The following is a 24,131-nucleotide window of genomic DNA, read 5'->3' on the forward strand; positions in this document are numbered from 1 at the left end:
GGAGGCGTACCCCCCAATAGTGAAGTTTTAATAGACATAAATTATTTTTCTCAATGTGTTTAAAAGCGCTGCCAAAAGAGTGAAGGGGTCCTTTTATAGATTTTCCAGGATAAGGTAAGGGATATACCAAACAGGCTTTGGAATCATGGTTGAAAAATTGAAAAACCCAGACTGCTTAAAAAAATTATAAAAGGGGTTTTTGTGTAATTTAATATCTGAAAAAGAAAAAAAATAATGTTTAAATTAAAAAAAATGGCTAGATTTTTTTAATTACAAGGAGAGTTTTTTAAAAATTGTGTTTCTGAAAAAAGCATTGCATGAAAAATAGAGTTAAACTTATAAACTAAATTTAATGCTGAGATACACAACAACAAAAATTTTCAATGTGTTTTCTAAAAAGAGCAAATTTTATAAAAAACACTGTTTAATTTATAGAAAAAACTTTTATGTGTAAAAATATTATAAAAAAAAATTTGAACCCGAAAACATCAATTTAAATAACTGAAAAAGCCCATTTTCAAATAAAATCACATTTTCCTGTTAATTGTTAGTTTTCTTTTTTAAAAAAGGAAATAGTAATATTTACTGATTCTACGATCAAACCCTTTTCTGAAAAAAAATATAAAGTGTGGGGCATATGAGTAGGTATTGGTGTTTTTGAATCCATGGGGTGAATCTTGGCCCCTTTGAGGTTGGAAGAGCTTGCCAATCATTTTTTTACCCAAAGTAACCATCTGAAACCCAACACCCCCAATTTTCAAAGCATAATTTTTCCCTAATTTAAATGCATTTCTTAAAATTATTTTCTATATAATTTATAAAAAAAAAGCTAGATTTAAAAAAATTTCTTAAAACCAGGGTGCAAAAATAAAATTTATCAATTTTTAACTGCTTTTTACAAAATTTAAATTTCATTTTTTAATTCTAAATTTATTTTTACAGTTTTAATTCAATAAAATGTGGTTAAATCTTTCATGCAAAAGCTCTGTAGCCTTCTCCCTGCTTACTGAACAGTAGCAGACATCTACATTTGAAGGGGAGATAACAACAACAACATATGTCCCAATTTAAAATGTCAATTTTAAAAATTTAAATAAAATTTAAAATTTTCAAACCTGTCAATAATCCTTTATTTTCCTGACTTCTATTCATAAACACAACACTGATGCAAAGTTTCATCCATATCCATCAACCAGTTCCCATTTTTGACATTTCTTATCTTGGACTCGGCCCGGTGAATTTTCGTACTATTAGTTCTATAGTAAATCAGTCAAATTTGAGGTTTAATTCTGGATTCCAATGTTCTTGATGAATTATATACTGTCTTCAACTTTAAACATTAACACTATCTAAGTCAAATGATGCCCAAAATATAATAGGTTAGCCATCTACTTTTTTCAGAAATCTTCATTCTGTTGTAACACTGTTTAAATTCACCACTTTAAAAACTCCTGACAGCTGGTGGGTAGTACATCTTTAATCCTTCCACCAACAAATGAGTTCCTGGAGAATACACAAAAAACAACTTTTAAAGTCATCATATAACACACAAAAACTACACACATGCAATAAATACACTTTAATTATGAACAATCTAACTAGAGATGACTTAAATTGGGCCATTTCATAATTTTAAAGAACTACTTTCTAGACTACAATGGGCTGGGTCTAATTCCGTACCGGGTTGAGACCATTTATATAAATGAATCCAAAATTTAAGTTAAGCCAAACTTTATACTCATTTCCTAGTAATTAAGTGTTATACAAATACAGTCATATAGGTTTGACATGTCTCTAACAAATTACATTAATGAGGTACAATTTCTTAAATATGAACCTTCATGCGAAAAGTCAGGCTCGGCCAATAGAATTTTACGCAAAAATTTATATTACAAATTCTGTCATATCTTTTGATTCTGTAAATGGATTTTCTTTGAATAAAGTTTAATGTTACCGGCTAATGTCATACAGTTACTTCTATGAAAGAATAAGACCTTATTGCTTAAAAATTGTAATAGAAAACTCAATTTCTTTAAATGAGAGCATGAAATTTTGGGTTAAAATACAAGTAATCACAATTAAATGTGCTTTTTTCAAATTTTTTTCCTTCAAAATTGTAATAAAACTTACTGATTATGATTTTTACCTATATTCCATGGTAAATAAAGTAAAGAACCAACATACACACCCTACATTGTTTGCTTAAGATATCAATAAAGACAAACAGAGGTAATCTTAAGGTTAGCAAAGAGGTTACCATATCACCATGGGCTATGTCTTCTGACAAAGTAAGATTAGCCAACTCTCACACAAATAAGGCTTTAAAAAGATGACACATACTTTCCCCCACTTTAAATCATTGAGAAGTCTCAATATAGTCAGAATTAGAGAAATTTTCTCCTGAAATACATCAAAATAACTACCAAATATCGCCCGAGCATTGGGAGGCGCTACCGCCAATAGCTGAAGTTTCAAACTAGACATAAGTTATTACCTTCTCAATGTGTCCTGACAAAGCTGCTGCCAAACAGAGCTGAAGGAGTCCTTCCATAGATCTTTACCAGGATAAGGTAAGGTCATATACTCAAACCCAGGCTTTGGCAACTGCATGGTCTGAAAAAATATGCAACACTAGTACATGCTTAAGAAAATTATAAGGGGCATTTATGCTGTAAATCTAATATCTGAAAAAGAAAGAAAATAATGTCTTAATTAATAAATGGCTAGATTTGCTAATTCACACAGGAGAGTTTATATAAATATTGTGTTCTGAAAAATGCATGCCTGCATGAAAATAGCAGTTTAGACATTATAAACCTAACCTAATTTAACTGCTGTAGCAGCTACAACAACAACATCAACAACAATTATATCAACTGTGTTATTCTAAATGAGCCAATTATCCATAAAATACACTGTTTAATGACTAGAAAATCTTTTATGTGTATATATTACTAGCAAATACATTCTGCAACACAGCAAAACATCAAGTTTCACTCCACTGAAAATGCCTATATTTCCAAAATATAAATCACATTTGTCCTGTTCAATTGTTAGTTCTTCTTCATTTAAATACAGGACAATAGTTAATATATACATACTGATTACTACAGCATCAATCCTTTGCTGAAACATCAAAACATATAATGTGTGGTCCATATGAGCAATAAGCTACTATGGTGCTTGTTCGAATCCCATGGCCGGTGAATCTTGGGCCCCTTAGAGATCTCTGGAATGAGCTTGCCAATCACTTTTTTTACCAATGTAACCAATCTGAAACCACACACTCCCCAATTCCTTCAATGCATAATTTATCCATAATTTAAGATGCATTTCTCTAAAAATTATCATTTTCTATATAAATCTTATAAAAAATAAGCTAGATTTATAGCATATTGCTTAACACAGGGTGCAAAAATAAAATTTATCAATTTATAAACTGCTTTTTACAAAATTTAAATTTCATTTTTTAATTCTAAATTTATTTTTACAGTTTTAATTCAATAAAATGTGGTTAATCTTTCATGCAAAAGCTCTGTAGCCTTCTCCCTGCTTACTGACACAGTAGCAGACATCTACATTTGAAGGGGAGATAACAACAACAACATATGTCCCAATTTAAAATGTCAAATTTTAAAATTTTAAATAAAATTTAAAATTTTCAAACCTGTCAATAATCCTTTATTTTCCTGACTTCTATTCATAAACACAACACTGATGCAAAGTTTTATCCATATCCATCAACCAGTTCCCATTTTTGACATTTCTTATCTTGGACTCGGCCCGGTGAATTTTCGTACTATTAGTTCTATAGTAAATCAGTCAAATTTGAGGTTTAATTCTGGATTCCAATGTTCTTGATGAATTATATACTGTCTTCAACTTTAAACATTAACACTATCTAAGTCAAATGATGCCCAAAATATAATAGGTTAGCCATCTACTTTTTTCAGAAATCTTCATTCTGTTGTAACACTGTTTAAATTCACCACTTTAAAAACTCCTGACAGCTGGTGGGTAGTACATCTTTAATCCTTCCACCAACAAATGAGTTCCTGGAGAATACACAAAAAAACAACTTTTAAAGTCATCATATAACACACAAAAACTACACACATGCAATAAATACACTTTAATTATGAACAATCTAACTAGAGATGACTTAAATTGGGCCATTTCATAATTTTAAAGAACTACTTTCTAGACTACAATGGGCTGGGTCTAATTCCGTACCGGGTTGAGACCTAAATGAATCCAAAATTTAAGTTAAGCCAAACTTTATACTCATTTCCTAGTAATTAAGTGTTATACAAATACAGTCATATAGGTTTGACATGTCTCTAACAAATTACATTAATGAGGTACAATTTCTTAAATATGAACCTTCATGCGAAAAGTCAGGCTCGGCCAATAGAATTTTACCGCAAAAATTTATATTACAAATTCTGTCATATCTTTTGATTCTGTAAATGGATTTTCTTTGAATAAAGTTTAATGTTACCGGCTAATGTCATACAGTTACTTCTATGAAAGAATAAGACCTTATTGCTTAAAAATTGTAATAGAAACTCAATTTCTTTAAATGAGAGCATGAAATTTTGGGTTAAAATACAAGTAATCACAATTAAATGTGCTTTTTTCAAATTTTTTTCCTTCAAAATTGTAATAAAACTTACTGATTATGATTTTTACCTATATTCCATGGTAAATAAAGTAAAGAACCAACATACACACCCTACATTGTTTGCTTAAGATATCAATAAAGACAAACAGAGGTAATCTTAAGGTTAGCAAAGAGGTTACCATATCACCATGGGCTATGTCTTCTGACAAAGTAAGATTAGCCAACTCTCACACAAATAAGGCTTTAAAAAGATGACACATACTGTCCCCCACTTTAAATCATTGAGAAGTCTCAATATAGTCAGAATTAGAGAAATTTTCTCCTGAAATACATCAAAATAACTACCAAATATCGCCCGAGCATTGGGAGGCGCTACCGCCAATAGCTGAAGTTTCAAACTAGACATAAGTTATTACCTTCTCAATGTGTCCTGACAAAGCTGCTGCCAAACAGAGCTGAAGGAGTCCTTCCATAGATCTTTACCAGGATAAGGTAAGGTCATATACTCAAACCCAGGCTTTGGCAACTGCATGGTCTGAAAAAATATGCAACACTACCCGTCTGTAGAATTTCCAGAGTTACTCTGGAAAAACTCTGGAAAATAACAGAATTTCCATGAATTTCCGTGAATTTTCATGGAAACCAGCTTTTTTCCACAGTAATTCCAGAGTACTCTGGAAAAATTTTCATGGAGAACTCTGGAACATGATTTTACCATCAAAAGAAATCTCCATGAAACACCTCCGGAAACTCTGGAAAGTCAACACTTAGAAATTTTTCAAGGAGTTGTACTCTGGAAAACACTTAGTCATTTTTGTGAATGTTCTGGACTTAGAAAATTTTCAGCTGATTTTGGACTTAGAAAATTTTCAACTAATTTCAGCATTTACTTCATTTTTTCTCCCCAGTGCAACAGTCTTCCAAAGATGTGTTATATACATCTGCAAAAACACCAAGGTTCAACATTATTAATACCACTTGTAAAACTATATGGGACTAAAGTACTAAAGATTTGTTCAGAAGATTATTAAAATCATGAATATATCTAATTTGAAGTGAATGTATAAACTTAGTATATAGTTTGGAAAGGTTGATTCCTAGTATTTGTTAATTTGATTTGGTTGATTCTTTTAACTGTCAGTTTTTTATTTACACTTATCTTACTGACTACAGTAATTATCAGGGTTTTTTTTTCTTCAAAAATCAAATTTGAGCATAATATATCTGTACCTATAAAATTTATACATTATCATAAGGAATAACGTTAGCCATGTAAATAATTCAATTATCAGTCATAATTTGTAGCAGGCATTTGAAAATATTGTGCCATGTACATAACAGGGGGTTATAAAAATATTTGATGAAGCATAGGCCCTATCATATGTACAATGGTCACATGATTATAACTCTTAATCCATGGTAATTAAGACCATATAATTATGTTCAATATAATTTAACTTGATATTAATGTAATGAGCAATTATTAAAAAATATATTTTTTAACTAATAACTATACCAAAGCTAACATTGTTATCTAAATCCTTAACTTTTTACATTATCTTTATCTGAATCCATCGTTGTTCATTTCAGAGGCATATAATAAGGTATATAGTGTCTCTGTTAATTTGTATACAATTTTATCTCCATAATGTCATCACACTTTCCAGAACCTGTTTTGTTTGAATGTCCGGAAAGAAATAAAATAATCTTTTCTACAATAATAAACATTATGAGGCAGGATCCCGTAAATCTTTGATTGTAAGCTGGTAAACTACACAGAACGACCTGCCACATGTGATGCCAAGCTACTACAGGTGTGGTTTGAAATTGACCAATCAAAATAATGAACAGTATTGGCGGTCATTTGAACTCACAGTTAATGCTGATAAGCGTTTGGCTGTTTGTTGTGGCATGATGGAGAATTCACTTGCATTAGGAATTTGGATAAATGACAAAAAAAACTTGGAACAATCTTGAAATTAGATGACATAAAAGTGCCTAGAAAGAGCACTGACATGTACAAAGAAGGAGACATAGTGGAAACTAAGTGTTGGGGATTTAAAGGGTTGCACAAGTGCTTGTTGGCAAAAATTGGAGGTAAGATCGCCATTTTGATACTCTCCATTTTTTTTAAAAAATAGATCTAGCCTGTTGTATTTAAAATTTTGTGTTGCCAAGGTTGAATATACAGTAGTGTCCTTTCACATAAAATTTTCTTTCATTATATTTAAAAATTCTTGCTGAACATGAATTTAATTTTTAGATGACTTACTGATCTGTGTTATAATTTAACTAAAGTATTCATTCACATAACCATTGATTTTGCTGGGAAAAAATTGACAAGAACAATTGATATGACCATGAAAAATATCAATTACCACTTTGGAAAAACATAAACAAAATGGGCATTGGTAAATTCCATCTACAATTATCCATGCAGTGTACAGTTATGTCATTTAGGTCACACACATGTTTACCCTACTTTCAAACGTGGGAAAATAATGATAAAGGAGTGCCTAATGAATGATTTAATCTTTTTTGATCTTGCTCATGCTGACATAATCTACATGTATTAATTGGGAAGTGCCTTTAATCAGCACTATCAAAACAAGGCAATACAATTGTACAATACACAGTAGGATGCCCACTATTGTAGCAATCATAGAGCAACAAAATACAAATATTGTGTAATGCACCATAAATCTGCATTTAGATAAATGTTACTTGTACTTGGTTTGCTGTGAAAAGGTGATTTTATATATAACAACATATGGATTATTGTACAGTTCAGCCACTTTTTTATGATTCCTAAATAACACTGAATGTGATTTACTATAACCACCAGTATGAAGATAAGCCTGCCTGCACTTCCTTAAAGTTCTTTGCCATTGGCATGACCAGGCTTTTTTTTTTACCTTTATAATTCCTAAAATTGACAGTGAACATAGAAACTGTATAGAAATTTTGCATAGTAAGAGTTAAATACAAAATTAACTAGGCCATAGGTAGGAAATCATGAAGTCACATCATAATTATCAATTAAAGATAAAGAGATCTAATATGCTTATAGCAGAATGAACCCACTGTAATCAGATGTGAAGTGACCACAATATTTTCTTTAGTTTTCAAAGTAAATGTTTGTAATTCACTCATTTGAAACCAATATCCTCAATCAAGACTAATTTCATGATTTCTGCCCCATTCCCCTCAATAATTGAGATATTTTTATTTGTATTTTTTAATATAGGGAAAAAAATGCTTTCTTCAAAATAATGCAAAATTCCCCTACCCAAGGGCTCAGTCCCCTTTAAGGTAATTAAGGCCCTGCTTAATGTAATGATGCTATCAAGTTGAGCCTATAATGTATATTTCTATATTTTGGTTGTAGGAGAAACAGACCGCAGTAATTTAGAGGATAATAAGAGGGGATGCATTTAACGAGTTAAAAGAAAAATTTAACATCAAAGACGAGGAAGAAACCATTGATGACTTGGGCCATTTGAAAAGGAGAAAATCTGATTTACCGGTAAAATACTTCAACATTATTTAACATTATTATCAGAAATAACACTTGTTTAACCTTACAATCAAATCATAATTATAATTTCTTGTACCTGTCAGCATTTCATGTAATTGCATGGTATTTAGTCAAAACAAATTTATATAGCAACAGCAATGTTACAGAAGCACACCTCCAGATTCATACTAATTTTCATGAAAATTTGAAAATGTATTTAACAGTATAATGTGAAGTTACCAAAAGAATGCAATTTACACATTACCAGTTGCACTTACATTACCCATGTACCGTACATTACCATAAAGAGGTCATTAATATACAAAAATAGCCATTACTGCGGTAGTAATACAGTAGAAATAAAGTTATAAATACTTTAAAAATGGGTCATTAATGCACATAACATGTAAATTATTACTAGAATTTTGAATATATATTATACACTATCTAAAATCTTAGTACATAGTACTCAGGTTTGATTTTATCAAAATATTGTTGCTCATCTGGAGGCATGCAGCTTTAAAAAAAAAATTGCCAAAATGAAAAAATATGCAGGATTTATTTCCCTTTGTCTAAAAATGTAGCAGTATAGAAGAAAAAAATAGCTAAACATCCAAAGGCCAACATGATCAAATATTGTGTACTCACAAACCTTAGCACTTCTTATATTATTACATTCTGTAAATACAAAAACAAATTATTGTTTCTTGTGAGTTAATTATGTAAATAAAAGTGCCTTTTAAAATTAAAACATGAGAAAATGAATTTCAAGAAATGTTTAGTTAGGGTGATTTGCCACTTATCCCTTTATAACCATTCTGTGTAGTTTTCATTATTTTTTGTCAAAAATGTTTCAGAATCAGCTTTTAGCAAAAATTGAAGGGGTTACTGATTATTCCAAGGCCACAAAAACGCTATTTAGGACCCTTTACAAGGAAGAGGAGTATCACGGCCGGTCCTTGTGTGGCGGAAAGCCGAATAAGAGGTACCTGGCAAGGCCACCACTTGAAGACCAAACAAAACTGCACATAATATATGGTTGGTAAATTTTTTACATGCCAGACATGCATATTTGATAATATTTTAAATACTTTGACTGACAGTTGTGAGTTATATTTCAATAAATTTTGATACATTAATGAACTTCAATCATTCTTATGGTAAAATATTCTAACTGTTTGCCAAATTATAAAAATAGCATTGTGATATGTTATAAGACTTTAACAATGAATTTAAATTTATGGCATCTTAAGCAATGGTCCAAATATGGCTCTTAATTGAAAACACAAGTAGATTTTAAGTAGATTTTCTCCTCCTTTTTTATATCAAGCTATTGCTGTCATTACTTTTCTTCCTATGGGCATTGCTAGCTCTTTGATGTGACATATTTGCAATGCTGAATCTATGTGAATTAGACAAAAGCTTTCTTAAGCTGCAACCCAATGTAATTATGAATTTATTCAGCTTTTTTTTTCCAAACAAATACATTGATGTTTGCAAAAAATACTTTCAACCTAATAATTATATCATATGTATTATTTGTTTTTTTTTTTAGATATTATTCATGAAAAGTATGGCCAAGGACCATCAAATATCAAAGAAAAGTTAAGGGAGATATTAAAACCAACACTAAACAAATGAAGAGACTTGATATGATGTGTTTGTGTCCATAAATATTAAAGATGTTCAAAGAATTTTTATAGTTATCTTTTTGTTTATGAAATGTTAAAAAGTCAGATTACAGAAGTTAAGGTTCAAATGTATGATTGAATGAGAATGCATCTTGAAATAAAAGATAGTTATATCATTAGGTCAGTTTTATTTTTTTTTGCATAAAACTCTTAATAAACTCAACTGTATGAAAGATTAAGTCACTAATGTATTATGCTACTGGCACAGAATGATTTGCTCCTGTCTGTCCGACTGTCCATCTGAGACCTGGAATTGGTGTTTTTTTAGAGAAATTATTTTAGTTGACTGTGTAGGAAGGTATTAGCTTATAAAGACACTTTCAAATCGGTTGCTGGAACCAACCATTAGTGAGCAATGAGTGTAAAGTTTCTTGCTCAATGAAACAACTTGTCCCTGACAAGGTTTGAACCAATGCAGCTTGCTATCATTAAATTACTAGTCCGATATATTAACCGCTCAGCCATGCCGCCACTACTACTCCCTCTTTCTACAGTATTCCTAACTGCGGAACTTTTTTCAAGAGTGGCTCTGGAAATTTTTTCCATAGTAACTCTGGAACTTATTTTTAACTGCGGAACTTTTTTCCAGAGTGACTCTGGAAATTTTTTCCAGAGTGACTGCGGAACCTTTTTTAACTGCGGAACTTTTTTCCAGAGTGGCTCTGGAAATTTTTTCCAGAGTAACTGTGGAAATTTTTTCCAGAGTACTATAACATATAAGGAAAACAATTTCCAGAGTTTCTTTGATAACTCCGGAACATTTTCACGGAAAACTCCGGAAACATTTCATGAAAAAAGCTCTGGAAATTCATGGAAGGTGTTCATGATTTTTTTTCAATTTTCCGTGAAAAACTCCGGAAAACTAGTCCGAATTATCCAGAGTTGGAGATTTCCATGAATTTCCGGTATTTTTTCATGGAAATTCATGGAAAATGTACGGACGGGTAGTACATGCTTAAGAAAATTATAAGGGGCATTTATGCTGTAAATCTAATATCTGAAAAAGAAAGAAAATAATGTCTTAATTAATAAATGGCTAGATTTGCTAATTCACACAGGAGAGTTTATATAAATATTGTGTTCTGAAAAATGCATGCCTGCATGAAAATAGCAGTTTAGACATTATAAACCTAACCTAATTTAACTGCTGTAGCAGCTACAACAACAACATCAACAACAATTATATCAACTGTGTTATTCTAAATGAGCCAATTATCCATAAAATACACTGTTTAATGACTAGAAAATCTTTTATGTGTATATATTACTAGCAAATACATTCTGCAACACAGCAAAACATCAAGTTTCACTCCACTGAAAATGCCTATATTTCCAAAATATAAATCACATTTGTCCTGTTCAATTGTTAGTTCTTCTTCATTTAAATACAGGACAATAGTTAATATATACATACTGATTACTACAGCATCAATCCTTTGCTGAAACATCAAAACATATAATGTGTGGTCCATATGAGCAATAAGCTACTATGGTGCTTGTTCGAATCCCATGGCCGGTGAATCTTGGGCCCCTTAGAGATCTCTGGAATGAGCTTGCCAATCACTTTTTTTACCAATGTAACCAATCTGAAACCACACACTCCCCAATTCCTTCAATGCATAATTTATCCATAATTTAAGATGCATTTCTCTAAAAATGATCATTTTCTATATAAATCTTATAAAAAATAAGCTAGATTTATAGCATATTGCTTAACACAGGGTGCAAAAATAAAATTTATCAATTTATAAACTGCTTTTTACAAAATTTAAATTTCATTTTTTAATTCTAAATTTATTTTTACAGTTTTAATTCAATAAAATGTGGTTAATCTTTCATGCAAAAGCTCTGTAGCCTTCTCCCTGCTTACTGACACAGTAGCAGACATCTACATTTGAAGGGGAGATAACAACAACAACATATGTCCCAATTTAAAATGTCAAATTTTAAAATTTTAAATAAAATTTAAATTTTTCAAACCTGTCAGTAATCCTTTATTTTCCTGACTTCTATTCATAAACACAACACTGATGCAAAGTTTCATCCATATCCATCAACCAGTTCCCATTTTTGACATTTCTTATCTTGGACTCGGCCCGGTGAATTTTCGTACTATTAGTTCTATAGTAAATCAGTCAAATTTGAGGTTTAATTCTGGATTCCAATGTTCTTGATGAATTATATACTGTCTTCAACTTTAAACATTAACACTATCTAAGTCAAATGATGCCCAAAATATAATAGGTTAGCCATCTACTTTTTTCAGAAATCTTCATTCTGTTGTAACACTGTTTAAATTCACCACTTTAAAAACTCCTGACAGCTGGTGGGTAGTACATCTTTAATCCTTCCACCAACAAATGAGTTCCTGGAGAATACACAAAAAACAACTTTTAAAGTCATCATATAACACACAAAAACTACACACATGCAATAAATACACTTTAATTATGAACAATCTAACTAGAGATGACTTAAATTGGGCCATTTCATAATTTTAAAGAACTACTTTCTAGACTACAATGGGCTGGGTCTAATTCCGTACCGGGTTGAGACCTAAATGAATCCAAAATTTAAGTTAAGCCAAACTTTATACTCATTTCCTAGTAATTAAGTGTTATACAAATACAGTCATATAGGTTTGACATGTCTCTAACAAATTACATTAATGAGGTACAATTTCTTAAATATGAACCTTCATGCGAAAAGTCAGGCTCGGCCAATAGAATTTTACCCAAAAATTTATATTACAAATTCTGTCATATCTTTTGATTCTGTAAATGGATTTTCTTTGAATAAAGTTTAATGTTACCGGCTAATGTCATACAGTTACTTCTATGAAAGAATAAGACCTTATTGCTTAAAAATTGTAATAGAAACTCAATTTCTTTAAATGAGAGCATGAAATTTTGGGTTAAAATACAAGTAATCACAATTAAATGTGCTTTTTTCAAATTTTTTTCCTTCAAAATTGTAATAAAACTTACTGATTATGATTTTTACCTATATTCCATGGTAAATAAAGTAAAGAACCAACATACACACCCTACATTGTTTGCTTAAGATATCAATAAAGACAAACAGAGGTAATCTTAAGGTTAGCAAAGAGGTTACCATATCACCATGGGCTATGTCTTCTGACAAAGTAAGATTAGCCAACTCTCACACAAATAAGGCTTTAAAAAGATGACACATACTGTCCCCCACTTTAAATCATTGAGAAGTCTCAATATAGTCAGAATTAGAGAAATTTTCTCCTGAAATACATCAAAATAACTACCAAATATCGCCCGAGCATTGGGAGGCGCTACCGCCAATAGCTGAAGTTTCAAACTAGACATAAGTTATTACCTTCTCAATGTGTCCTGACAAAGCTGCTGCCAAACAGAGCTGAAGGAGTCCTTCCATAGATCTTTACCAGGATAAGGTAAGGTCATATACTCAAACCCAGGCTTTGGCAACTGCATGGTCTGAAAAAATATGCAACACTAGTACATGCTTAAGAAAATTATAAGGGGCATTTATGCTGTAAATCTAATATCTGAAAAAGAAAGAAAATAATGTCTTAATTAATAAATGGCTAGATTTGCTAATTCACACAGGAGAGTTTATATAAATATTGTGTTCTGAAAAATGCATGCCTGCATGAAAATAGCAGTTTAGACATTATAAACCTAACCTAATTTAACTGCTGTAGCAGCTACAACAACAACATCAACAACAATTATATCAACTGTGTTATTCTAAATGAGCCAATTATCCATAAAATACACTGTTTAATGACTAGAAAATCTTTTATGTGTATATATTACTAGCAAATACATTCTGCAACACAGCAAAACATCAAGTTTCACTACACTGAAAATGCCTATATTTCCAAAATATAAATCACATTTGTCCTGTTCAATTGTTAGTTCTTCTTCATTTAAATACAGGACAATAGTTAATATATACATACTGATTACTACAGCATCAATCCTTTGCTGAAACATCAAAACATATAATGTGTGGTCCATATGAGCAATAAGCTACTATGGTGCTTGTTCGAATCCCATGGCCGGTGAATCTTGGGCCCCTTAGAGATCTCTGGAATGAGCTTGCCAATCACTTTTTTTACCAATGTAACCAATCTGAAACCACACACTCCCCAATTCCTTCAATGCATAATTTATCCATAATTTAAGATGCATTTCTCTAAAAATGATCATTTTCTATATAAATCTTATAAAAAATAAGCTAGATTTATAGCATATTGCTTAACACAGGGTGCAAAAATAAAATTTATCAATTTATAAACTGCTTTTTACAAAATTTAAATTTCATTTTTTAATTCTAAATTTATTTTTACAGTTTTAATTCAATAAAATGTGGTTAATCTTTCATGCAAAAGCTCTGTCCCCTTCTCCCTGCTTACTGACACAGTAGCAGACATCTACATTTGAAGGGGAGATAACAACAACAACATATGTCCCAATTTAAAATGTCAAATTTTAAAATTTTAAATAAAATTTAAAATTTTCAAACCTGTCAATAATCCTTTATTTTCCTGACTTCTATTCATAAACACAACACTGATGCAAAGTTTCATCCATATCCATCAACCAGTTCCCATTTTTGACATTTCTTATCTTGGACTCGGCCCGGTGAATTTTCGTACTATTAGTTCTATAGTAAATCAGTCAAATTTGAGGTTTAATTCTGGATTCCAATGTTCTTGATGAATTATATACTGTCTTCAACTTTAAACATTAACACTATCTAAGTCAAATGATGCCCAAAATATAATAGGTTAGCCATCTACTTTTTTCAGAAATCTTCATTCTGTTGTAACACTGTTTAAATTCACCACTTTAAAAACTCCTGACAGCTGGTGGGTAGTACATCTTTAATCCTTCCACCAACAAATGAGTTCCTGGAGAATACACAAAAAACAACTTTTAAAGTCATCATATAACACACAAAAACTACACACATGCAATAAATACACTTTAATTATGAACAATCTAACTAGAGATGACTTAAATTGGGCCATTTCATAATTTTAAAGAACTACTTTCTAGACTACAATGGGCTGGGTCTAATTCCGTACCGGGTTGAGACCTTAGTGGTGAAAAACCTTATAACGAAACGGCATGTACGGATTTTAATATGTTCCAAAAGCGCGGGAAAATTTGATAGCTCAATAATAATGGTAAATTGCAAATACTGATATATTAGATCAGTATTTATATTTTTGTTAGATATGACTGCATCCTCTCTATGAGTAGGAAATATGATAGTCAAAAATTAGTAATAATGAATTTAGGTTCGAAGATGAAACTTATAGAAACAAAATATCGGAACTGTAGTAGTCCTCGGACAGTTGTGAATCAAAAATGCAGCATAGTAGATTGAATAATTTTGGCATCAACCTGTTCAGTCGATTTGTCAATATAGGAGTGATGTATTTGCCCAAAGAAATATATTTATTTTATATAATTTAAGAAATTAAAAAGGGCTTTGTTTAAACTATTTATACTACTGGAATAAATGGTCTTCAGTGTGCACATAATTTTTGATAAGTGCAGGAGAAGCAATCACCATCAACCTTTTCAGACTGTCTCTCTCTATATATATTTTATGTATATTGATTCATAAGATATTCTGAGCATTGTACATGTATACTCCTGTAAGACTTATTGTACTCGCAGACACTTTGGTTGTGGAGCTCCAAATGCAAAAATGCAATTGATTTGGATTTTAAAGACATTTTGAGCTCCACACCCCAAGTGTCTGTGATTGTACTATGAATTGACACATTTTCATCATCTCACTGATTTCTGTTGAGAAAATCTGTATCAACCTTTTCAGCAGTTTTCAGTAAGTAACATCACTTTGACAGGCAAAGTAGAGAATTGAAAATACATGTATGTATTTTAAGTCATTTAAATGTAAAAGTAATGCTCACGTTAGACTGTTTAAATAAGATATACGGAATTTTCTTACATAACTTAATCATTAATCTGATTCTTTGGTGAAATATCCGCATCAACCTAGTCTTTGTATGTAAATTATGTATTTCAATAATGTTGTGTCGTGTCACACACATATTTTTCTAGAAGTTTTGCAATGATTGCACATGACAGTTTTTTTAGTTCACAAATTTTAGAGCATGATATTATTGATATTGATGTTTTGCATGTTATAAAGAAGGAAGTACAGTAACTGTATCTTATTTGCTATGTTTCTTTGCAGTCTAAACGTAAAGGTCTAAGTGTTGAAGAGAAGAGGCATAGAATGATGGAGTTCTTCTTTGAGAAGGTCAATATAATTTTACAGATTTAAGTACATGTATATGTTGCAGAATTCTGTAATGCGACGGTGCTAGAGGACAATAAACCTGTAGAAGTTTCGTGTATCTAATTTCTCCTCTTGTAACCTGAGAACTCCCTTCGATACTAAATGTTTAACAGTAACATTTCACTTTAATTAATTAAAACCAAAACAAAAATAAACTAACAAGAATAAAAATAATAATAAGTAATTCAGGGTCGGCAAAATCTGATTTTGACCTACCTGTCGATTTTATTTGAAGCATTCTTTACTTGTCTGTATGATATTCCCGAAGTAAATCCTGGAAAAATTACACTAGTCTGACAGTACAGCCTGCAGGACAATCTATCTAGTATTGACCATTGATTTTGCCATCCCTGCTCATTTTTGCATATTGTGGTGTTAATGTTTAAACCCAATCAAAAAATAAATAGAATTGAACAGAAATTCAAAGGGAGCATTCATCTGGATAATTTAGTGTTTGAACTCTGCTCGGGTCGTGATAATGTTTCTTTTACATGTATATGACATATAACCTGCACTGGTTGAGTCCGTTTCCTGCACTGGTTAGTTACATAAAGTGAGCTTAAAGTTGCTCAAACCATTGAGCTTTTAATAAATGTTTTAACAAACTTAATATGTGTTATCTGTAAAATTTAAAATTCTATTTTATATTGCTTATATATCTCTTTCTTCTTTCAGAAAGATTTCTTCCAGCTGAAGGAGTTGGAACGACAGTGTCAGAAAGAGAAAGGGATTACGTCCATGTCAGTGAAGGAGATTCTCACTAGTCTTGTTGATGACGGTATGGTAGATACAGACAAGATTGGTACTTCTGTTTACTTTTGGGCATTCCCCAGCAAAGCTAGCCAAAACGTCAGTACAAACTTTTCTCATCCAGAATTTAATTTTTAATTTTGAAATGTTGTTGAAGTGGAGGTAAATGGTTGAAACAGAAAAACCAAAGCTCTAAAGAAAGCCAAAAACGGCAGTATCAAAAATGTTGCAGGCTGGCTTAGATTGAGCCTGAAGACTGAAATTTCGATTTTAGGGTACTAAGAATATACTTTTTGACATACTTTGCCTTATTGTAAATGGATCTTGGTAAAATGTTAAAGAATCATTTCTTTATCGTCAGGGACTTCCAATTCTTTCATGTCTAAAAGCTATTTAGCATGTTTACAGAATGCCAGTGGTTCTACTTGTGTGCCCACTTGTGCCTGAAATAATGAGGGAAGAGGGAAACCCACATAATGAGGGAAGAGGGAAACCCATGGTTTTCCTCCACCAGTAAAGCTTGAAAGTCACTATATCACCATTACAGAGTCAGTGTGTCTTAAAACCAATCAGGAAAAAAAAAGTTTTTTAATTTATTTATTGATTTTGTTGTTGGAATTACAAGGATATTTTTATAAATGTTATAATTATTATTTTAAGATATTATGTTTCATTTTTAGCGAAAAAGGAAAATTGATGACTTGGAAGCTAGACTGGCAGATGCAGAAAGTAAAAAACTTAACTTAATGGATGCTGTAGAAAAGGCTAAAGTGGGTAAAGAAGAATCTGTAAGTTACCATGGTTTGAAACATAGTGTGTAGAAGACTCAATATTTTTTCAGTAATATACATTTTTTAGCGTATCAAAGCAAACTTTAGCCAGCTGATTATCCCTAAAGGGAGACTTCTAGGTCAGCCTCAAGAGTAGAATGCTGGGAAGTGATTTTTATTTATTTCTGCAAAGCCTTGGTGGAATTCAATATAAGATAAATCTTATGCAACCTCTGTTGGTATAATGTGCCTATAACATGACTGAAAGACTGTTTAATCCAAACGAAACAAAACAACTCATAGTCTTATCCTATGAAAACCTTTGTTCACAAAATAACCCCCTATACCCGTGTCAAGATTGTTCAGATATAAGCAAAAAATAGGAAGAAAAAATAATTCTCGTAAACTAATGGACGACTCATCACCATGTCAGGTATCATAGAGCAGTCATAGATTTAACAGATATGCTTGTTCTTAGATATACTCTAGATACCTTGTTTTGCCTGGGTTGCTTCACCTTATATAGTACAGGCCTACAAAAGGCCAAAAACAATTATTTTTCCCAAAAGTCTAAGTCTAAGTTTTTTTTACTTTCCCAAGTCAGCAACTTTAGCGGTACATTGTAATTCTTTCCAATAGCAAGATGCGAAATCCTCTTCCCAATTTGGACAGAGAAAAAAAAAACCTGTTTGCTGTAAGGAATATAGATAGATATCTTCCTTTACTTGTAGGATAAAAGGTGTCATCTTTCTTTACTTGTAGGATAATAGGTGATGTTATCTTTCTTTACTTGTAGGATAATAGGTGTTGTTACCATTCTTTACTTGTAGGATAATAGGTGTTGTCATCTTTCTTTACTTGTAGGATAATAGATGTTGTTATCTTTCTGTACTTGTTGGATAATAGGTGTTGTTATCTTTCTTTACTTGTAGGATAATATGTGTTGTTATCTTTCTTTACTTGTAGAATAATAGGTGTTATTTTTCTTTACTTGTAGGATAATAGATGTTGTCATCTTTCTGTATTTGTAGGATAATAGGTGTTGGTATCTTTCTTTTCTTGTAGGTTTATATGTGTTGATATCTTTCTTTACTTGTAGGTTTAAATGTGTTGTTATTTTTCTTTACTTGTAGGTTTATATGTGTTGTTATCTTTCTTTACATGTAGGATTATAGGTGTTGTTATCTTTCTTTACTTGTAGGTTTATATGTGTTGTTATCTTTCTTTACTTGTAAGTTTATATGTGTTGTTATCTTTCTTTACTTGTAGGTTTATATGTGTTGTTATCTCTCTTTACTTGTAGGTTTATATGTGTTGTTATCTTTCTTTACTTGTAGGTTTATATGTTTTGTTATCTTTCTTTACTTGTATTTTATATGTGTTGTTATCTTTCTTTACTTGTAGGTTTATATGTGTTGTTATCTATCTTTGATTGTAGGTTTATATGTGTTGTTATCTTTCTATCTTTCTTTGATTGTAGGATGATAGAGATGAGATTCTGTCGAGACTGAGTGAGATGCAAGGGGAGAAAACTCAGATGGAAGCAGAACTTGAGAGATACCGGGAGTGTGACCCTGATGTCATTGAAGAACTGAAACAAGAGACAAAAATAGCCAAAGAGGCTAGTAATAGATGGACAGGTAATTAGTCCTTTACCTTTGGTGTCACTGTTACCTTGACCTTTGATTTATTGACCTCATTTTGACGTCATCTTCTAGGCATGGTAAAAGTCTGTACAAAGTTGCATAATCCACTCACTATTTTTAGCTCACCTGTCACAAAGTGACAGGGTGAGCTTTTGTGATCGCTTTTCGTCCGGCGTCCGGCCGTCCGTAAACTTTTACTTTAAATGACATCTCCTCATAAACCACTAAGCCAATTTCATCCAAACTTCACAGGAATGTTCCTTAGCTAGAGCTAAGATATTTAGCATGAAACATCTTCTAATGAGTGTCTACCAAGTTTGTTCAAATAAAAGCCCTGGGGTCAAAATTGGCCCCGCCCCAGGGGGTTATTGATTTTCCCTATATGCATATAGTAAAAACTTAAAAAATCTTCTTTTAAAGAACTCAAAGAGCTAGAGCTAAGATATTTAGCACGAAACATGTTCTAATGGGTGTCTACCAAGTTGTTCAAATAAACTCCCTGGGGTCAAAATTGGCCCCGTCCCGGGGGTCATTGATTTTCCTTATATGTATAGCAAAAACTTAAAAATCTTCTTTGAAAAAATCCAAATAGTTAGAGTTTAGATATTAAGCATGAAGCATCTTCTAGTAAGTGTCTACAAAGTTTGTTCAAATAAAAGCCCTGGGGTCAAAACTGGCCCCGCCCCTGGGGTGTCAATGTTTTTAACTATATTTGTATAGTAAAAACATCAAAATCTTCTTTTAAAAAACCCAGTGAGCTAGAGCTTAGATATTTAGCATGTAACATCTTCTTATGGTTGTCTACCAAGTTTGTTCAAATAAAAGCCCTTGGGTTAAAATTGGCCCTGACCTGGGGGGGGGGGCTGGTCATTGTTTTACATTATAACATTATATGTGTGTAGTAAAAACTAAACATCATGAAACATCTTCTAATGGGTGTCTTCTAAGTTTGTTCAAATAAAAGCCCTGGGGTTTAAACTGGCCCCGCTCCGGGGCCTATATATATTCAACACCTGATTGATATTGGGGTAATAAGCTCAATGTTACGGTGACACATACACTGGAGCTCCGTTATAGCGCTCATGTTTGGGTCCATGATCTCAAGACAGCGTTGTAACGAGTAACTTTTTACAACGCTTATTTTGTAATTATAGCAAAAATATCACATTACCCCACCCACCGCCGCAACATATAACGCTTGTTAGTGGAAATGATTGTTTACTTACCTATCAATGGATATCAGTCCAAGCTTTTTTATAAAATTATTATTTATTGTTTTGTAAAGCATTACTGAATATCTTTAATATATATATATGAAATTTACGAATTTAAAATATAAACCACAAATGTATAATTGTTTATAAATTTCCAGTAAAACAACAGTGTTAACGTGAGTTATGTGTGGTCATGAAAATTGATACCTAGTGAATGGGACTAAATTAATTGTCTTTCCTGCTGTCTCTTGTGAAAAAATCAGTCATCTTCAACAACTTTTTTGCTGATAGATCGAAAGTGCATGCTTTTTAAAATTAATTGTACGTTTGTGTGATTTACTCAACTCTTCGGTGTTTGCATGTCTTAGCCCTGACTGATCAACAGTTCAAAATGAACAAAATTGCACTCGACTGACACATTGAACAAGCATTATAGTGGATAAGGTGCGGTATTGACATACATGAAAAAAAAATATAATCTGCGAAAAATACGATTTTTTTGGGGGGGGGAGCCAAGGCATATGAGCGTTCTACTGAGATTAGCGCTATATCGAAGAGCGCTATATCGCAGCTCCAGTGTATTTCAATATTTGTTTTCTTAGGTTTCTGTGAAAACAAGAATGTAATTGAAACATAAACAAATTAATTAAACCAGAGTTTGATTACAACAACAAAGATTTAAAAAATCTTGAAATATTCTCAAAGATTTCAATATATTAAATTACAATTGACATTTTCAAATACAACCAGATTTCTTGACATTGATTTCTTCATTTATGAAAAGATCTAAAGGTTAAATTACAAAATAGTGAATTCATTGCATTTCAAGGACTAATCACCAAAGTGGATTGTTGACGCTATCATTCTTATAAATGATTAACCGTGATGATCTTCATTTTATTAAATGACTGGTTTGACAAGAAAAGGAATGATAGATGGAAAGTGGTTATACATTTTAAAAGTCCTAAGAAATCTTCAGAGTAACCAAGTTCTGGAAGAATAATAGAGTACTTGAGTACTAAAATTGGTACACATTGCCATCCATACTTAAAACATTACAAACAACAACTTTTGTGTAATGTGATTATTATGTGATTATATATTAACTTTAGTTGCGTTGTGCTATTTTAAATAAAATTTGTCTCTTTGTTTATATTTTCAGACAATATATTCTCTACAAAGTCATGGATAAAGAACAAGTTTTGTTTTGAAGAGTCCGTAATAAACAAACAGTTTGAAATACCAGAAGATTTGGATTACCTGGAATGACATTTTATATTTCTTACATTGTTTATTTTATTTGTTCATGTTATGTTCATGTAAAAAAATGTTCATGAAATCACTTTATTTTACAATAAATTTGTTACATTTCTTAAAACTTTACGAAGATTGTAATTTGATTTTTGTTATTATCTTGAAAAACCTTTACTTAGATCTAAGAGACTGTTAAGGCTCATTATGCTTCAAAATCATATAAATTTCCCCTTAATATCGAGTTTAATGTTTCAATAATGACTGCCAATTACCTGAAGGTAGTAGCACTGAATGTGAAATAACTCATCATAAAAGAAGCAAAATATAAACAAAGTAGTATTTTGACTTCAATACAAAATTCTAAATCACTATAACTGTACTTATTGCCAAAAAGTAACAGAAACAACAAATGGTTCAGGTAATTGGCAAAGGAGACTAAAACAAGGCACAAACAATAAAAAGCTTTCAAGAAATTGAAAAAGAACAACTAAGCTTTTTCTTGGTTGTAATGCATCATGGGCTTTTAAAACTCTAGAAAGTTAAAATGTTGTTGATAAGGAAGATTAAACTTCTCAGATTAAAACCACACTGTAAAAAAATACCATCATATGACCACACAATCAGTTACCTTATTTTGCCTATTTTATACTAAAGGTAGGGCTTCTCCTACTTCTTTTACATACTTCACACATTTGTTATTTTCCTTTAACATTTTATAAAGGAGGATATACATGTATATGTATACAGTGTACATGTATGTATCCTTACCTACTGTGCATAAGAGCTTATAGACCATAAATAAAATGACAGTAGAAAAACCAAGCACTTGTGAGAAATTATAAGTTGAACTAGTAGTGATATTAAATTCGTAGTGTTTAAATGCATTTCAAATTATGGTTCATTTTTATGCTGCATATAGTTGCTGCTTTGTCTGTCTGTCTGTCCGCTATTCTTGTACAGGACATAACTTTGAAACAACAAGAAGTATCAACATGAAACTTTCTAGGTAGATAGATCTTATTGAGTAGATGTGCAATGTACATGAACCGTTACTCTGCCTTGCCTAATTTTGGAATTATTGCCCTTTGTTTATTTTTAGCTCACCTGTCCCAAATTGACAGGGTGAGCTTTTGTGATCGCTTTTTGTCCGTCAGCCGTCCGTCGTCCGTAAACTTTTACTTTAAATGACATCTCCTCATAAACCACTAAGCCAATTTCATCCAAACTTCACAGGAATGTTCCTTTGGTGGTCACCTTTACAAATTGTTCAAAGAATTTGATTCCATGCAGAACTCTGGTTGCCATGGCAACCAATAGAAAAAACTTAAAATATCTTCTTTTAAAAAACCCAAAAAGGTAGAACTTAGATATTTGGCATGAAACATCTTCTAGTGAGTGTCTATCAAGTTTGTTCAAATAAAAGCCCTGGGGTCAAAATTGGCCCCGCCCCGGGGGTCATTGATTTTCCCTTTATGCATATAGTAAAAACTTAAAAAATCTTCTTTTAAAAAACCCAAAGAGTTAGAGCTAAGATATTTAGCATGAAACATCTTCTATTGGGTGTCTACCAAGTTTGTTCAAATAAAAGCCCTTGGGTCAAAATTGGCCCCGCCCAAGGGCGTCATTAATTTTCCATATATGCATATAGTAAAAACTTAAAAAAGTCTTCTTTTAAAGAACCCAAAGAGCTAGAGCTAAGATATTTAGCATGAAACATGTTCTAATGGGTGTCTACCAAATTTGTTTAATAAAGTGCAGAAAGAAAAAAACGATTAGAAAAACTAGAAAAAGATTTAGAAAAAAATATTCAAGCATTAGAAAAACAAATATCCGAAAATCTCAATTCTTCGAGTGAGGAAACTTGGGCGGCACTAAATGAAAAGAAATCTCAGTTAGAAACGTTACGGAAATCAAAGTTAGAAGGAGTGATGTTAAGATCGAAATGCCGGTACGAAAATTTAGGAGAAAAACCTAGCAGTTATTTTTTAAATCTTGAATTCAGAAATTTTACAAATAAATTAATAACAAAACTGGTTATGGAAAATAATGAAGAAATAAGAAATACGAAAGATATACTAAATTTTCAAAAATATTATTACGAAAAATTATATACAGAAAATTCAAATATAGATGAAACTCCTATAAAAGACATTATAGGGGAAAATGAAAATAAGTTAAGTGAACTTGATTCTCAAATGTTAGAGGGCGAATTGACAATTGATGAGTTAAATATTGCTTTAAACAGCATGAAAAATGGTAAAAGTCCAGGTTTAGATGGCTTTACAGTTGAATTTTTTAAATTTTTCTGGAAGGATAGATCTCTCAA

General features: G+C 31.6%; 1 protein-coding gene and 2 long non-coding RNA genes across 4 annotated transcripts; 2 read left to right on the forward strand and 1 right to left on the reverse strand.

Annotated features, from left to right (window-relative positions):
* Positions 1-1,109: 1,109 nt before the first annotated feature.
* On the reverse strand, positions 1,110-14,909 carry LOC132731132 (uncharacterized). 2 transcript variants are annotated; one of them, XR_009625835.1, is made up of 7 exons: positions 14,357-14,909; positions 13,184-13,302; positions 11,813-12,200; positions 5,041-5,159; positions 3,668-4,055; positions 2,495-2,613; positions 1,110-1,503 (listed from the first exon to the last, which is right to left on the reverse strand). It is a non-coding gene; the product is annotated as an uncharacterized LOC132731132 (long non-coding RNA). The 2 variants fall into 2 exon arrangements; XR_009625836.1 differs by lacking the exon at positions 14,357-14,909 and adding an exon at positions 13,791-13,809.
* LOC132731133 (uncharacterized) lies at positions 8,044-9,951 on the forward strand. Its single transcript, XR_009625837.1, has 3 exons — positions 8,044-8,150; positions 8,999-9,179; positions 9,697-9,951. It is a non-coding gene; the product is annotated as an uncharacterized LOC132731133 (long non-coding RNA).
* Positions 14,910-14,960: 51 nt separating the features above from the next.
* LOC132731134 (meiotic nuclear division protein 1 homolog) lies at positions 14,961-23,537 on the forward strand. Its single transcript, XM_060717259.1, has 6 exons — positions 14,961-15,023; positions 16,067-16,132; positions 16,847-17,020; positions 17,602-17,709; positions 19,172-19,331; positions 21,714-23,537. The coding sequence occupies exons 1-6, from the start codon at positions 15,021-15,023 to the stop codon at positions 21,818-21,820; spliced, it is 618 nt and encodes a 205-aa protein (XP_060573242.1). The 5' UTR covers positions 14,961-15,020; the 3' UTR covers positions 21,821-23,537.
* Positions 23,538-24,131: the final 594 nt, after the last annotated feature.

This window comes from Ruditapes philippinarum, unplaced genomic scaffold (assembly GCF_026571515.1).
Source record: "Ruditapes philippinarum isolate M1 unplaced genomic scaffold, ASM2657151v2 ctg11287_1_1_1_1, whole genome shotgun sequence".
Classification (NCBI taxonomy): Eukaryota; Metazoa; Mollusca; class Bivalvia; order Venerida; family Veneridae; genus Ruditapes; species Ruditapes philippinarum.